A 17,756-nucleotide genomic window follows, 5' to 3' on the forward strand; every position below is an offset into this window, starting at 1 on the left:
TTTGAAATTTGATTACTTCTGTTATTGTCTTAATGCACTTCTCTCTAATTTAGGTGCTTATCTGCAAAAGCAATCAATTTTTGCTCAGGAAGATGAAAAACAAACTTAACTTTGTACTGCAGTTGCTTCCACAATTTAAAAAGAAAACTTGTATACTCAATTCTGTCTTTCTTCAGCATTAACACTCTATTTCCATCTTAAACATGTTTGCTTTAGATGGATCATAGCTTTTGGCAGCTACTGCATTTTTAGCAAATAATACTGTTTCTAGTAAGAGTTGCAAAAAAAAAAAAAAAACTTTGTGTGAGGTCCTTGTAAACTGAACCTTGGGAACGTTATGTTATTTCTGTATTTTCCCTTCTTTTGTGCTTCTTCTCTATTTGTGTCATGGTTATAAATTACATCGTTTGAACTAGAGAATTAAAAACATTTCATTTTGTGATTCCTGTAATTTTAAAAAAGAGAATGTTTGTTTTATGTGTATTTCTTTTTCTTTTTACCTGTTATTTCAGAGGCTGGCACACAGAGAAATAAGCAGTTATGGTATTGAAATTCCATTGTGCCAGCACCTCTGAGGCATAATCCAAAAAAACCAGAAAAATCGCCTGCTGGGTTGTATGCAGTAAGCTTGTGTGAACATCAGTGTCTGCTGTTCACACATCATTTTTTACTGGAAGTTCCTGTTGGAATAAGGGTTCTGTGTTTAGAGAGTGCACAGGGACACTTGTTGGTCAATGGTTTTTCAAAGTTTGTATGGATTTCTAATTACAGTTTACCAGTGTAGGCTCACTAGATACTTCTTGCAGATAATCATTAATGTTTCAGAAGAGAGAGAAGCAAGCAGGGATTTGGCAACATAAAAACTATAACAAGAAAGAGCTGGGTGCTCTTCTCTTCCTTTAAGCTCTGAGACTGAACATGGAAGTGAGGAATACAGTGGGTGGATGGAGGGGGAGGTGACAGCATGACAGGAGACACTCACATACTTGGTATCCCTACTTCAATATTTAACCCCTTCCCTTCCTTCCCCCTCCTTTTTTAATGCAAGTGTGGTGTCTAGTTGACATTTTAAAACATCCAGGTGCCCCCAGCACTACAGCTTATGGTGGGTGTCAGTGTGATGCTCATCTAGAACATCTTCATGGTGCTCAGTCAGGTGAACCCCCTCAGCTGATCAGAATTAGTTTGAACTGTGGTTTACAAAACATGTGATAATGTGCACTTGCAAACTGGAGCATGTCACAACATCTGCTTTATCTCTTGTGTTTGATTTCTCTGCACTTGGATAGAAGGCTGGAGACCCTGCTAGGCAAACTGTTTAATGCAGCTTTTTACTTGGGTGTTTGAAGGAGTTCCTTCAAGGAGTTCCTTCATAAGGTTTCAAGGTTTGAACTAGAAAAAATAAAAATCTTTGTTGGCTGGCTGTATCATTTATTGGCTTTGGGGAAGTGGACTCTAGACATCTGACCTTGCAGTTACTTAGCAGAGCAAGGAGGTGGATACCATTGAAGAAACTGTGTGAAACAAGGGACACTTCTTTGATCTCAAGAAGGCAGCATATTAGGAAGGAGATCTTGGAAAAGTGCAGCAGACCTGTATTTGGAAGGGAAGTTATATTTTTCTGTAGTAAAGGGCCCTGCATTGGAATTGTTAAATAAAGAGCTGTTTCTCGATCTCATTTTTCTTCTTCTTCTACCATATCACATTCTATAGTCAGGCTCTTTCCCATTCTATAAGTTCCCTAGGCCTGAGTAATCCAAAATTATCTCCTAGTTTTGGATTCCAAATGTAAAAACACTGTGGGAGTCACACCACCATCTTTTGCTTAAAGGATATAAAAAACATCCTTAAATTTGTGTCAAAGCTGACAGTAAGATACTGCTCGCTCACTCCTGCTTTCCTCTTTCTGGAGAGGTTGCTCACCACTGGGAAACTTTTTGCCTTTAAGCAACTTTTTCTACGCTGTGAAATAGGATTGGGAGGATAAAGTCAGTGAATTATAAACAATCATCTTTGATTTACCTGACTGCCTTCATAGACTTAACTGTGGGAGTAATCCTTGGAGGGAGCACTAGATATTTTCAAAAATTAAGAAGTGCTAAATACATGCAGTAAGGTCAAATCCAAGACTGATTCTGATCCCTCTGGGTGCTCCTACTAACATAGTATTAAAATCCTCCAAAGAGTAAAGCCAGCAGTCAACATTAATTTGGTTTAAGCATAAGAAAAGATATGAAAGGAATGGGAATTTTCTTGGATACGTTAAGAAAGTTTTATGCTGTCATCTCAACTGGTGCTGGTCAGCTGGCACAGCACACCTCATTTTCTGTTTCACTTGAACAACTTGTAGGCACCAGCAGCTGGAAACCTGCTGTGACTGTGTTCATCACCCTTTGCCAAACCAGCAGTTTGGCAGCAGGGTGGAAGGAGGAAGTGGCCCCAGTTTAAAAGAATATAGGAGCCAATTTGCCCACCACTTACTATTCTCTGTATGTGTGGCTTCCATGTTATAATACCTTTATTTGCATCCGTACAAATGCAGTCACACTTGGCTTTTTATAGTACATACTGCCATGTGGCAAAGCTGTCAGGTATTACTTTTAATTAAGATTAAAAAAAAAAAAATCCAAACCAAATCCATTAAATGCACTGGATGTGCCATGCTTTGTCAAGTCAGCACTAAAAAGAAACAACCAAAAATTTCCATAAATTCAGGTAGAAATAAAGGAACAAGTGTATTCTGTGTAGGTATATGGGGCATTTTTATAATTACCATCAGCCAATTTTTTTTTTCTTTTCATTCTGAAGCCTAGCATTCTAATGGAAAGCTGAGATTATTAACAGTGTCACTAGGAAAGTAGTGCTGAAAGGAATTCTGTTGATGTGGTAAATTAAAGCAATCCTCAGTGTTCAGGAGAAAATGCTACCTGGCAGATGGTAGAGATCTAGAACAAATCCAGGGTTCTGGACCATAAGGCTCAGCTGCTTCAGAACTGCCACCATGGCAGTTCTTTCCAGAGGGAGGTCTTGCTCCTGTGATTACTGAAATGTTATTTTGGTCAGAGATCACATGTATGTGTGTAGCTTTGATGAGAACACTGCTAACAGGGTCTACATTCAATTCTTTGCTGAGTTTTATTGGGTGGGAAGGGATTGAATGTGGTGTTATCCTGTTCCTTATCTCAAGTAGTGCATGGAAATGTTTCTAGAGATATGAGGTATAAATTTATTTCTTTCTGAGGGCTGTTCTCTGTCTTAATCTGTCATAAGATAACCAAGATCATGTGTTTGAATCGGAAAAACCTTTCCCAGGCTTTTTCTATTTTCTGTGCAAACACGCAAGAGAGGGTGGAGTGAGAATAGTAATGTATCATATGTGTCTGGCTTGAGGGCCTGTGCTCTCTATCTGCCTTCATCCAGTTCCTAAAGTAGGTTTATCTAACAGTCCTATTTTATTTCAGAATGAATTCTGGAGTGTTTTATGTCTCATGTCAAAGGAATGTTATCAAATACAGTTTTTATTGAAGCTTTTTATGAATGCTGTTTTCAGTTACAGTTTTTGAGTGAATCATGTGGCATAGCCCCTAATATGTCTTTTTAACTTATTATTTTTCCCCCTCTGTATTTGTCAGAGATCAAATTCAACTGAGTATGAAGAATATTTTGGATTATTTCTACTAGCAAATGCAGATAACTCTAATTTGTTTCTCTTAGTTGAGATTAGTCTGTTACTTAGTAAGATGATGTTGATGCACATCATTTTTACCCTAGTAAGGTAAAAATCAAATCATGTTTAATTTTTTCATTGTTTCAAAAAGAGTTGCAATTCAGTATCAGAAGAAACGATGTAGTAAAAATTTGAAGTAGGCTTCCCTCTCCTTGACCAGGTCTGTGTTGTGGTTAGGATGGTCACCATTTGTAACAGAGGGTTTCATAAATCAGCTCTTGGTAAATCTGGCACTGGTAGGGTAGGAACTTCTATTGTGGAATTACTGGGCTTTCTTCTATTTCTTTATGCTGTCATGAGGAGTTAAAAGATTTACTTGCATAGCAGAAATAAATTAAGCAGACGAGCATATGTAGCCACAGTAGATGTACAGTAAGTCACATAGATTTGCAATCCAATTCCATCTGCTTGTTGTTGACTGCACTTTGCTAAGCAGTAAGATGACACCCCACAGTAGCTCTAGAGGACATAGCAGGCCTGCTGGTAAACAAGTTTTTAATTAACTCATTCTCATGCTTTGTTTTCCACTGCCCCCTCATTTTTCAGGAGCCTACTTAGGATGCAATTTTATTTTGATTCTTACACAAGTCAGGGTGAAGAGCTCATGTTCTTGGTCTGTCGGATGTAGCACTAAGGCTATTCCAGATGCTGTTGCAGCAAGGGACAGTGCATAGCACCACTGAATACCTTTTAAAATTGTATATTTTTTGAGTGAATGGTGACCTGAGGGACCTTTGACTCCCAGAAAGAAGTCAAGAAATAAAATTCACAGAGATTGAAAGAAGCAGAGTCTCGAGTCTGACCTCCATGTAAAATAACAGATGAAAGCCTTGTGGGTTTTTTTTGGACATGCCTTCTTATTGATTTGTAAGAAAACACAAGCAAAAATAAAAGCTCTCCTGCATTTGTTACAGTACATTAAAGAAATTCTGTTTAGATGTAAAATTAAATGCTTCCATTGGGCAACAGTTCTGATTCCAGCTTTGCAAATTTATGGAAGTGTATTCTGGCTCACATAAAACTATCCAGCTGAACCTCTGACAGATATATTTCTTCTCTTTTAAAGTTCATTTGTATGAAAATATATCTCCAGTGAGACATGTTTATGAATTTGGGATCTTTCTGAGATGAGACTCTGCATTGCATTTTAAATTTGCACAAAATAGTTTTCACAACAGTCTTTTGGATTTGTTTCCAGTGAGTAAATATTCCTTGAGCTGAGCATTACACTCTGGATCCTGTGAAATGCTACTCTGCATTTGCTTATGGCGTGCTACACTGCATTTGCTTATGGTGTGCACACTTGAGTAATCTTGAAGTTCATCAGGTTTTGCCCCACCTGCCTTTACTGAGCATCCATGGACTCTTTATCCAGACACAGAAATGTTTGCATACTGTACTTCTGCCAGATTTGGGGATTATTTACAGAGGTTTAGGATCTTTAAATTCCTTGATTTTTGGGAGAGGTAACCCTCTGTAATTCTCAGAAACAAGCCACTCCTTTGAAACCAGGAGATATGCTTTCTCTTAACCCCAGTGCTTTTTGTCTCTTAAATCAACAACTCCTCTTGCTGGTAAAGAATGAGTAGGGTTTTTTTTAATTTGGTAGCACTCAGGTATAATTTGTTCCAGTCTTTTCCTGACAAATGAAGTAGCTCAGGAACTACAGTCATATGTAACAGGTAAAAAGTTAGAGCCATGCAGTTTTATGGGCCTGTCTTCTAGTAGAAGGTAAGAAATCTCGTTATCTTCAGTGTGTAGTAATAGCCCTTCTCAATGAGTGGAATGAGGTTTTTTTTTTTGTTTTGATGTACTTTCTTCCCCTCACCTATAAAGAGTGCTTGAGATCTAGCAGCTGGCTGCTACTACTATGGGCTTTCTTTAAATATCATGATATTCCTTTTTTTTCTACATTTGTTCATTTCCCATATTAATTTTCTGCATTCTCTGGGAAGCAAAGTGCATGGCATGAAATGTGGTCACTAGGTTATTGCCACTAAGTTATTTGAGATGGTTTGATAGGGAATTAACTCAGTGTGGCCAGTTTTCAAGCACTTAAATCTTTAATATTCCTTGCACAATTTTTTTTTCAAATACTTTCTTTGTATAATTTAACTGTAGCTATGTCTAGACATATTTCCTGGATATGGCTAAACAATTTTCAAGGTAAATTATGACCTGGGTTTTTTTTTGCACTTTCACACAAACATAGTATCATTCCATTATGTATGTAGGAGAAATGGGAAGTGCAGACATCTGCAATACACTTTTCATCGAATTTGCAAACTTCTGCCCCTTTTTAAAATTAGTTATTTCCCAGAAATGTTTTCCAGCCTTTACTTCCATTTTCAAACAATTTGTGCAGTGGACTCATAGAATAAATTAATCTTGTTCCTGCTTGTCCCCAGCAGTTCTAGTTTGAAAAAAAATCATAGGACCTTTCCCTTTATGCTTTGCTATCTTCTAGGTTTTAATGTGTTCATTCTATTTGCCTTAAGGTCCTCTTGTATAAGGCCATTGTTCAAAGCACTTGTTTCTCGCTCATAGAAAATTCTGTCTATGCTCCCTTTCTTGGAAGATTCTGTGGTGTTAACCATAGAATCATTTAAGTTGGAAAAGACCTCTAAGATCATGAAGTTCAGCCTGTTCTGTTGCCTTTCATAAAAGACAGCTGCTTTGTCCCGTTCTTCAATCAGCAGTTCCATTTGTAATGCAAATTCACCTGAGCTTCAGAATGGTTTTTTAAATATATGTTCAGACTTTGCAGTAGAATGTTCCACTACTCCAGTTCAATCTGATTCTGTTCTCTTTGTGCAGTTGTCTCCTCTTTCATTGTTGGTTTCCCCTGCCTCTCCTCAGTAGATGGTTGAAGTGCTACTCTTCCCTGAGAGCAGCCTGACTCACCTGGAAGTTGTAGGAGACAGTCTTTGCTTTGGTGGGTGCTGCTCTGAAGGGAGGGACTAAGATTTTGCTATCTCAGTACAGGGAAATCTTATAGCTTTTCAGTGCTTGGGGGTGAGAATTCAAATTTATGACTAAGATACAAACTTAAATGAAAGTGTTAGTAATGTAGTGTCTTAAGTAATTTTTAAGAACTGTGTGCCTTATTTCTGTTGTTATGAAAACCTTAGTCCACATACCTAACCAGATGGGGTTTTTTTGATACTTTTCTCACTATTTTGTATTATGAGTAAAAACTTTTGAATGCAGATGGTACTATTTGTTTGAGTGAACATGGGAAGTTGTAGTGGCTTTTGTTATGTTTGACACTTGTTTTTTTTTCCAAGCTTCTGATCAGGTAAAAGTTACTGAGGGTTTTCAAAAGCAGGTTGGTCATCATCTGCCAGGTTTCTACTTAGAAGTATCCCTACACAGTTACCTTATACACATGGGGACTTCTCCTTAGTTACTTAGCTGTCCATAAAATGAAGAAATATTGCAGTGAGATAAACCTTGATTTGAAGTGCTTCCCTAAAGGTATAAAACATTTGTTTTCACTAAAGGAGATTTGCAGTTCTTTCTAAATGTGCAATTTGCAGCATTGGCTATTTATCTTATAGTAACTTTTTGGTTGTTTTTCGTTTTTTTAAATGTACTGTTTCTTTTTTCACGTCTGCATGTATAATGCTCTAAGCTACTGATAATTTGAGTTGTAAAGTACCCTGGTTTAAAAAAATATTTTAAAAGTCCCTCATTCTTCTTTCAAAATGCTGGAATTCTGAAAAGACTTGCAGCAAACCATGAATTTTCTGCCATCATTTTTAAGGCCAGACTGTCCAAATGCAGTCTGCTCCAGTATGTCTACAACTAAGGTTTTATCCAACTTAGGTACCAGAAATAGACAAACTGAGGCAGAAAGCTTGTTTTGGGCTGTATTACTTGTTTTTTGATACTGTCAGCCAAGAATGTTTTTGTAGGATTTCAGTGTAGTGTCTGCCAAGCTCAGGGGAAGTAACAGGTTCACACTGGAGTCACGTTTGTGTGAAGGATTTCCCTTGATACCAGGAATCTTCTCAGAGTTGCAGTGCCCTTGCAAAGGCATGGCATTCCTGTGGGTTGTGACAGCTGTGCAGTGAGATTAGGTCCCTGCAGGAGTGTAGTACTGCACTTAGGGTGTATTTGCCTTCCCTTCCTCCACTCTTGACTGCTTCTTAAATTAGTTATGAAATACGTTTTTCTTTAAATCAGAGATCCAAAATTTCACGCCTGTTATGGCTGATTTCAATTGTATTCCTTCTGGAGCAACAGATTCCTGTTAAGATGGAATCTCTTAGCTGATACCAAACTAAACTTAGCTTCCTGCTGTAGATAGAAGTTTTGCTTTGGAGTTTTAGGCCTTAATCCCATATTTGCACATATGAAATTCCATTCTAGACTGCATTGTCATTCTGTATTTGCTGGTCAGATCATTCTGCTTTTCAAAGGGACAGGGAGAAGGTTTTTTATTTTTTTCTGAAGTTCCAGTGGATGGTTGCCACTTAAAGCATGCACAGCATAGCAATCCTTCTCTAGTGAGTTTTAATTTATGGATGTGTCCAGCGTAAAGTGTTACGTGAAAGTTCAAATGACCTCACTTAACAATAGGACTTCAAAAATGGGAGACTGAAAAGCAAACTGTCCAGGACTATTCAACATTTTTGTCCTTCTCTGAAGCAGTATATACCTCTCGAAGTATGTATTTTTGTAATGAATGTTGAGCTGTCTGTCTCTCGTTCTTCACAGAACATACTGAAAAAAAGTGCATATGGCACAGCAATGGGAGAACAGTGTTTCTTTCTTCCAGAGAGACTTTCCTAGTAAACAGTCTGTGACAAATTCCTGATGGTTTCTGCAGGTAAATTTTCTAGAATGAAGGGTTGTTTTTAGCCACGTTCTAGAGAATGAAGTATTCAAAGACTGTTGTCAATTTTTTTTCCCTTTCCTTTTGCTTTTTTTTCCTGCCACCCAGAGTTAAGCAGACAATATTTTCTGAAATTGCAATTGAGTCAGACAGTTGTGGCTGACAATTTCACAGAGGTTGAGCATTTGGCAGGTTATTTATTTGTCTGTCAGGCTGGATGTACCTGACTATGCAAGTGCTATGAGCAGATGCAGAAGTGGGACTGATGGGCGGGGTGGTGGTTGTTTAAGTACCACGGACAGGGGCCCCTCCACATGTGCCCAGAGCATCCATGACTTCATCTGTCAGGAGTTTTGTATGTGGTCAGTTCAGCACAGCCTTCACCCTTTTGCAGGCATCATTATTTGGGATTCTTTGTCACTTGGTGCTTTTGAAAGAGCTGTTTTTCTGTGAATTCATGTCCTAAAGCTCTTGGTATTCCACAGGGTGTGCCACTGTACCCCATTTCCTCCATTGGACAGGAGGATTACATGCATGCTTCCTCACCAGAGGCTCCCCATTGTGTCTAAGACTTAACTGTTGTCCTCTTATGTGTTCTTCATCTGACTTCAGCAGAATTCAAAGACAGACTATAAGGGCATTCGTAAAGCTGACTTTCCCTGTTAACCATTCCATGGATTAAATTTCAGCTCTTCCTAACTTTATTCCTGCTGTAATATTGAAATTCTGCCTGCATCAACTGTGTGCATCTTAAAAGATATTGCATTGGTTTCTCAGCAGAACTAAATAAAAAGGTTCCTTTTTAACTGTATGGGGAAATGATAATCAGGGCACCCAATTCTAAAGAATATCAAAATGGACCAGTCACTGAGACCATTTCATGAATTTGCTGGTGAGTCATTCTGCCAAGTGAAGTTTAGGTTGCCTCATACATGGCTCAATTGACATCATCTGCTCCCTTCAGAAAGCAGCAATGGGACACAACGCGCTGATGTTGACCAGCATATTTGTGCTGCTCAGGTAATCCAAACAGGAAATTTAGAAAGCTACTATAACAATCTGTATTTGAGCATTGTGAATACTAATCTGTGACCCACCAAGGATTTGCTTTTCTTTATTTACTTTTCTTCCTTTCCTGCATATTCTTTATAGCTTGGTTTGAGTGTTTAGTTGTCTTTCTTTTTATTGCATACAGTTTTCCAACACCTGGGCAATGATTAATTTTTACTGTTTTAATCTGGAGCAAAATAGTCTGAAAGAGGTTCTATAAAACTTCTTGCAAGGATCTTTTGGATCTCTTTTCAATCTTCCCAGTCTTCCCAAAGGTCATTTCTTTCACTTTATTTGAACAAAGATACTTATAAGATACTAAAAGATAGAAACTTCTAGTGTTTGGAGGTTTCACTCTCTAATATAGCTTATTCTGCAACTGAACTTGTGTCTACCCATATCCACAGCTGACTCTTCCTGAGGGGATGGACTGTGTTCCTTTAGACTCTTCAGGAACTGCTGTTAAAAAGGATGGAAAACTTCTCTTGCCTAATAGACTGAAGCGAGATTTCTTGACCATTTAAGGAGGTGGCTGATTAAGACCACAGAGGCACCTCCTTAGGTGGTCATTGCTTCATCCGAGCACACAAATGTGCTGTTCACAGTGGGTCCTTTGAGCCTGTTGCTGTGTTCCCTGTTAAGTTGCTAATGTGGTGTCCCTCCTTTGGCTCACTTGGAATTCACCAAGTTTCTTTTGGATATGCTTCATTTTTTCTGCTGGAACTGGTGCATCACTGCTATTAACTGGTTCTCTTCCTTCCTAAGTGAAGTGATGGCTGAAGCCCAAGCTCAGCTACTTTGTGTGTTGACAGTTCCAATACTTGGAATTATGCAGAAGCGCACAGGTTCTTAGTCCTGGTAACTAAATGGTAGGACATGACTGTTATGGAAACAAGATTTTGGAAGTTAAGCTAGCCTTCTTTCTCCTTGCCAGTTGTTGTGAAAACATATTTGGATAGCTGTAAAAAACAATGGCTAAACAGGAAAAAGCTTTTTCCTGCATGGGAAAGTTAACGCGCTGATAAATATTTAATTTCTGAACGTAGCATTTCTTTTCCCTGAAACTTAGTTTTATAATCTGCTGCTTGGAAGAATACATTATTTATTGAGAACACCAGCTTTGAAAAGCTTAGGTTTTTATAATAACTGTATGGTAAGAACTAGCTATGCACATAGACAAAATTATATGTGTGAAGAAGAGTCTAGCCACTACTTTGCATTTCATAGTTGGCTGAATCATTAAAACAAAAAGCAGCTTTAACAGTTTTATGAGAAAAGTAGAAGGAGTAAAATTAAATGCTGTTTGATTTCACAGCCATTTGAATCTAGTAGTAAAGTTGATGAAATGGAAATTTGATGAGGTACAAACATCTCAGAATAATGTTTCATGCTGAAGCTGTGATGGCAGCAAGAATTCTCAGCTTTCTGTCAGTACATAGGTCCTCTTCTGCACACACTTCCCAGGAGGAAACAATGAGCTGCTTTTTCTTCCTATATATATTTATTCCCCTGAACTGGGAGCCCTGTCTAGCATACATCTGGGATATGTTTGTAATTACACTAAATGTGAAATTACTTACAGTGAGTTTTTTCCTCTCTATATCTTCACAAAAGATACCTTTAAAGGGCAGGAAAAATCAAGTCTTATTTCAAGGAAAAATCAAATCTTGTTTCAAGGATGTTAGCCTGTTTTAAATATAGCCAAAAACTTGGGTTGCATTTGTAACTCTAGTAGGAGTAGCAGTTGGAGTTATATGCCATTTGGAGATACCACAGAATGTAAACAAAATATCACTGTGTATGGAAAAGAGGTTAATATTAAATTTAGGTAGGATTAATATTATAGAAAAGTATTCTTTGGGTAAATAACTTCCTAGCCTATAAGGGGGCTGGTGACTGTAGAAGAAGCTTCCTCCTAAAAGCTCTAGTCTTGTGTTCAGTCATCTCTCTGAAGTGTAGCCTCAAGTTGCCTTGGTCTTATTTTCTTTTTTTTTAAATTTTTATTTTGTTGTGCGGTTTGCATCTTCTATGGTAGGACAGTCATTAGTTGCAATAGTAGCCTTGCCAAATGTGTATGGAATTCTGTAGAACCTCTGGACTGTACAATAAAGTGAAGAAAAAGGGCTGTTAAAGAGGCTGGAGAGGAGAATTCCAGTGAGAACATTAATTTTCCTTTGGCTTTCCAAATAATGTGGATTCCTGGAGTTGGGAGTGTATGTCCATAGGTAAAGCTGTAGCATGGAGAGGACAGGAAAAATAAGAACGCAACGAAGAGAAAGCAGAAGAGCTAGAGTATAACAGCAGCAAGGACAAGTGAGTGATTTTTCCATTTCAATTTTTATCCCTTTGTTCTTTTATTTTGACTTTCATGGTCTTCTTGTTTTCCAATTGTCACAAAATTTATAGTATTAGAAGCAAATATAAAAAAGCCACAAATCCTGGGCTTTTAGTGTATTGTACAGTAAGATTAGTCTAGAGCTGCAGGAACTGTCCTGAGTTACCAATACTTAGCTTGCACTGATTCATTCCTATGTTTTCTTTTTTTTTTTTTTTTGAAAAAAAGACTTTTCTAGAAAAACACATAACAGAAAGAAATTTTGAATTTTTAATTTCACTCAGATGATTAGTAATAAAGCTCATTTTTAAAAATTTCTTGGAAGACTGTTTTTTTACTATGACTGAGTCTTAATGGTCTGCATAAGATTAAAAATACAGGAGGCAACTTAATCTGGTATTTGCTTGTAGTGGACTGATGCTATAGAGTTGAAGTGAAATAGAAATACATCTGTATGTGTGTGTATCTGTATGTATATACAGTGGTCTGTCCTTTTAAAGAACGAGCTTGACTTTGAGCAAAGTCAACTGAAATGGATTTCAAGTGTAGTACTTTATTATGGATGGAGCTGCCAGTGCCACCTGTACTTAAGGTTGTGTGACCCTTTCCATTTAAAGGCTTAACTCTTGGTTACTTTGACTTTTGCCGAAGTTCAGTTCAGATAGATTTTTCCATGCAAGATATCTGCTTTGGGTTGAATTTTTTGAAAGTTTCAGCCAAAGCAGTTCTGTTCCAAGAACAAGGCTAGTGAAAAGTATGCTGTTTTGCTTGTGTGAGAATATTCTGGTGTCCTTCTTTGATGCTCCAGTGCCCCCAAGCTCTAAAGCAAGGATTTGAAATTTGGCAATAGTTCAGCCTTTGTGTTGAGGATGTGCCTTTTGCCTCCCTGTAAAAATCCACCCAAATTTCCAGACCAGTTTACAAGGCTTTGAAAGATTGCCATTTGCATGGGCTTAATAGGAATTTCTTAAAACTTCACAGTAAGCTTCCTTTAGATTCTGTTCACACTGGGAATGCTCCAGGCAGAGTAGAGCCACATATTTCATCCCACTTCTGCTTGGAGTTGTGACAGTTGGGTCTGGGTGCTGACATTGAGCTAGGAGTGGGCAGCATTGTGTCTTTTATCACCCCTGCCTCTTCCCATGTCCTGTTCCTTCTCCTTGGTGATGGACCTGGGCCCTCTGGAAACAAAATTTTTCACTCATCTGAAAGAGCATGACAGATGTGGAGGAGAAGAATCTGGGAGAGTGTGTGTGTCTGGTTTATACCATTCCTTTGGTCACAGAAAATGTGTGTATCATACTGGCAAAACAATACTTTCTTTTCTACTGAGTGTTCAGTTTGGTTTTTGGTTGCATTTAAACCTCAGTAGTTGAGTGGGTATCAAGGTTTTAATGAACTATGTGAGCATCAATTTAAAAAAAAAAAAAGGTTAGTCTCAAGTGTCAGTACAGGAATGTTAGAGAGCAGAAATCAAGAGCTTACTTTTTTCAAACATTGAAGTCTGACATTTGCATTTATTAAACTCTAGCCTCCAACTAGTGTTGTGTGTTTTGTCCAAGAGGTAACTATTTGACTGGAATGGGGAAAGGGGCCTATTTTGAGGATGAGTCCAGGATTTGTACAAGTAAAGGTTGTGTATTCATCTGTTAGGGAAGTTGGGAAATATAGAGTGAGGGAGACTGAGATTTGGGGAAATAAAAAAAAGTCTTTGTGGCTAAGACAGCTCAGTGGTGCTTGATGAATTGTGTGCTGTCTCTGCTCAGTCTTGGTGTTTCTACAAGAGACACTCAAGTGGCTGTTCCTAGGTGGCTGCTCAGACTCTGTGTTGTGGCTGGCTTGAGAACTTGTATCCATTTGCAGAAATGCAGAACTGCAAGTGAACTCAGTGGGATCTAAACCTCCTGTAAAATCCTGTATTGCCTTAGGACAGTAAAAACTGGCTCAGAGTATGTGAAGTTCGACATCTGGAGCCAGGGAACCTTTTAGTCTGATTAGCCTAATGCCTCAATTGCCAGTTTTACAGGTGAAGGAATTACTTGTCCCATCCCTGTAGAAAGACTTGGGAACAGACTGGTTGCCTTTGTAGCAGGACTGGAAAATAACGTGCTGTAAATAGAACATAGAACCACCTCCTTTGATCAGGGATGAAACAAAGCATTGGGAAATGTGCCATACTTTTATCTTTCCTACCTTTTTTTTCAAAGTTACTTAGTGTTAACTAAACTGTTTCATACTGATCTAAGCATAAAAATCTCAGTATCTTAGCTCTTGAACTCAAATTTTCCACTTTGAATTAGCAGTCAAAATGTGTAAATGCTGAGGATAATATTAAAATGCAAGTTTAATTAGCAATAGCCTTATAATTCTCTTCAAAATCACAGTCACTTGACCTTAGTAGTAGTTGAATAAAGTGTTAGGAGGATTTACTCCTCCTCTGTTTACTATGAAGATGGAAAGCATCCTTGTTTAAGCTGTTTACTGCCACCTCACCATGATAAATTTCCCCTTTGTAAAGTTGCTTCAACAAGACATCTATTTTTTATCCACTTGTAAAGTCAGCCATGACCTGAAGTTTCCTATGGAAAAAAAAAATTCAAGTTTTTTGAAAGGGACAGTGCTACAACAAATAAGTGACTGTGTGTTTGTGGAAGTGTCTAGCTCCCAAAGTGAAATGATTTGCTGTGAAAGTTTAGTGAATTTAATGCTTTGGAAATAATTTTTTGGAGAGTCTGCAGCAGAGGAGAGTTTTGGGTTGTGGTTATTTGTTGTTTTTTTTTCTTGCTCTTTCTTTTAAGGTGGAGGTGTAAAAGATTTTTTTGTCTACTACTTTAAGCTGAAGTAGTCATCAAACTTTTTTACTTGTTTCTTGGGTTGTTTTCTCAGGGTGTCTGCTCTGAACCAGTAGCTCTCAGATGAGTCTTTTGAAAGCTTCAGCATAAACAAGGCCTTTGACAGCATGTGCCATGCAGTATTTTTGGGAGAAAGATGGGAATTTTGAGCTGCTCAAAGCACATAGATCTTCCTTAGGGGAACTCAGCTGCTAAGAACAGCACTCTTATTTGCTTAGCTGTGTGACTTCACTTGCTAGTGGACATTGTTTTGTGTTTTGTTTTCTTTCCCCCCCAGGACTTTTATTTACTTGTGTGCTCTTCCATGTGTGTTTTGAGCTGTGCTTTGAAGTTGGGCAGCTAGTTTTAAACAAAAGCTGTTACCATGCTCTGCATAGCATCCAGTTTGATTTCAGCAATCTGTTGTGTCAGTGATGTGGTTTAGAGTTAAAAAAATTGCTGTTCATTGCTTGCCTTGACATTGGTTTGTGTAGGATTAAAACTGAAAAAGAAAAAATCATCATGTCACACTGGGTATGTTGTATGAAAGGCAAGTCAAATGTGATTAGAATGTGATTTAATGGCTGTGCAGCAATTATTAATTGGTCATGATACATTAGATGAAGTTTGAGGTATCCTCTATTTTTTCCTCTGTTACCTTCCATTTCCTCTTCCCCAGTCCCCCTAATAATCTAAGGAATTTCTGAAAATCCAGAACTTTGTGTGCATTTAGTTTCCTACATTAGTCACTCTAGTATATTGTACTTCAGAGTGCCTAGACAAAACAATTTAAAATGCATATTTTGTCATGTTTCAGCATTCTTCTTCAGTAAGAAGGTCCACTTTTACTTTCTTAAATTTATACTGAAGTCTCTATCCTTTTATATTGATTTTTATTTTAAGATTAGGGCACAAAATGAGGAATAAATTCTGAAAGGCAAAAGCAAACACAACTGCAGACAACCAAATTAATTTCCATACATTTACATGAGCAGTAAATCAGCTATGAGTATTCAACTCTGTTATTTCAAATTATTTTGAAAAGGTAACTAAAATGTGATTAACAAGACTGCTTTATTAAAATATTTTTTAATATGCGATGATTTATATGAAGTATGTGAACTGTTTCTGAATGTTTTGCTCTTCTGTCTTGTTTTTGGCAGCAACTGGAATTAGTGGAACCCAGTGGATGGATCCATGTTCCTCTAACAGATACCCACAAGAAGCCCATTCGCACCTTTATGATTCAGATTGCTGTTCTAGCAAATCACCAAAATGGAAGAGACACTCACATGAGGCAAATCAAAGTGTACACCCCTGTGGAGGAGAGCTCCATTGGTAAATTCCCCAGGTGTACAACAATTGATTTCATGATGTATCGCTCCATCAGATAAAATTTCCTCATGAGGAACAATTAAGGTATTTTTTCATGACCATATCATTGCTAAAGTATTCAGATACTTAAAGAGCAGGGTTTACTTCAGTGTAATTATATCTTTATGTTTATACTTTGTACAATTTTGAAATAAAGATAATCTTGTGTTAAGTATGTTGTAGTCTGTAATTTGGTTTCCTTTTCTAGGAGTCTGAGTGCTCTTGTACTCTCTGAGAGAGAAAAAACAATCCAGGCACTCTTAAAATAATGTATTTGACTGGGTGGGAATTAATAATTTATTTGATATAATACAGATATTTTGGAGGAGGATTTCTTCCCCTAATGATCATGCATGGAAATAGTTCATTCCTTTACATAAAAATGGCTCTTTAAAAAGTTGCTCTTCTTGAACAGACATGATCTAAAGACATTATCAGTAGTATTTTCCTATTATTGCTTATGCTAATGTGTTGTATCCTTTTCTCTAGAGGGTTGTTTCTGCTCAGTGTCTGTGTGCATGGATTTAGCCTACTGTGTAACTACAAAGTAAATAATAGAATTGCAGAATATGTCCAGTTGGAAAGGACATGGGAAGATCATGGAGTCCAATTTGCTGCTTCTTGCAGGACTACCTAAAACGAATCCATATGACTAAATGTTGTCCAGATGTTTCTTGAACTGTAACAGGCTTGGTGTCATAACCATTTTCCTGAGGAGCCTGTTCTAGTGACTGATAAAGCAGTGAAGATGACAATGATATGGAGAAAATCAAACCTTTCCAAATTATTCAACTTAGTATATGATTAACATAGATACATTGAGTGTAAGTCATCTAGAACATGTTAGCTGTTGAAAATAGGTGATGTAGGAATGCTCTGGCATCCTACAGCCATGTAGGAATGAATGTGGTAGTCCAATGCACCTTCTAAAGTACTGGGAACTCAAGTATAATACAAGTAATCTCATGGTTAGAGCACAGAATTCTTTTAATGTGTGTTTTGAATAAAGGGCATTGCAAGGAAAATGTGTGCTCTGTCTGTGTGCTGTGAGTAGGAATATTTAACACCTCTACTAATATCTCATAATCTAATCACTAGTTATGTAAACTTAAAAAAAATTGAGTAGATTTTAGAAAGAGATGTTGTTGAAGTACAAAGGTTTCTTTTAAAGTGTTTGGTACTGATCAAAGCCATTCTTCCTCAAACCCATTCTTCCTCTTTTGCACCAGGAAAGTTGATGGTCAATCTAGGCTAATCTCAGCCAAGGAAAACTTTTGTCACTCTTATTTGTGAGCAAGGAAAGGCTAATAATAGTGGAGGCTCATCAAACAATTGTGCATCATCCTGCAGAGGAGAAAGGAGGTGAAATAGAGGAAAATGGGAAGGTTGTTGAAGAAGGAGGAAGATTTAACTGTTGAAATTTGTTTTATATACTTGATTAAGTTGTTGTTTACTGAAAAGTTTTATCTGTGGCTGAATTCCACAGTATTTAGGAGGGTCATTAAACAGGGCGCTTCCTGATAAAGAACCTTGTAGAGAAGTGCATGACTAGTTTGGGGTTTCTATTTAAATGTGGGGGTTTCTATTTAAATGTGGTTT

The 17,756-nt window shown here is 37.6% G+C and overlaps 1 protein-coding gene across 5 annotated transcripts in view; it reads left to right on the forward strand.

The window, feature by feature from the left end:
- Positions 1–16,329, forward strand: part of ANAPC10 (anaphase promoting complex subunit 10) — a 33,111-nt gene extending 16,782 nt beyond the window's left edge. For all 5 annotated transcript variants that reach the window (XM_059843998.1, XM_059843997.1, XM_059843996.1 and 2 more), the window contains exon 5: positions 15,947–16,329. In XM_059843998.1, coding sequence (XP_059699981.1) covers positions 15,947–16,177 — 231 coding nt within the window. In that variant the 3' untranslated portion in view covers positions 16,178–16,329. The remainder of the gene's footprint in view (positions 1–15,946) is intronic.
- Positions 16,330–17,756: the final 1,427 nt, after the last annotated feature.

Source organism: Haemorhous mexicanus, chromosome 4 (genome assembly GCF_027477595.1).
Source record: "Haemorhous mexicanus isolate bHaeMex1 chromosome 4, bHaeMex1.pri, whole genome shotgun sequence".
NCBI classification, from domain to species: domain Eukaryota; kingdom Metazoa; phylum Chordata; class Aves; order Passeriformes; family Fringillidae; genus Haemorhous; species Haemorhous mexicanus.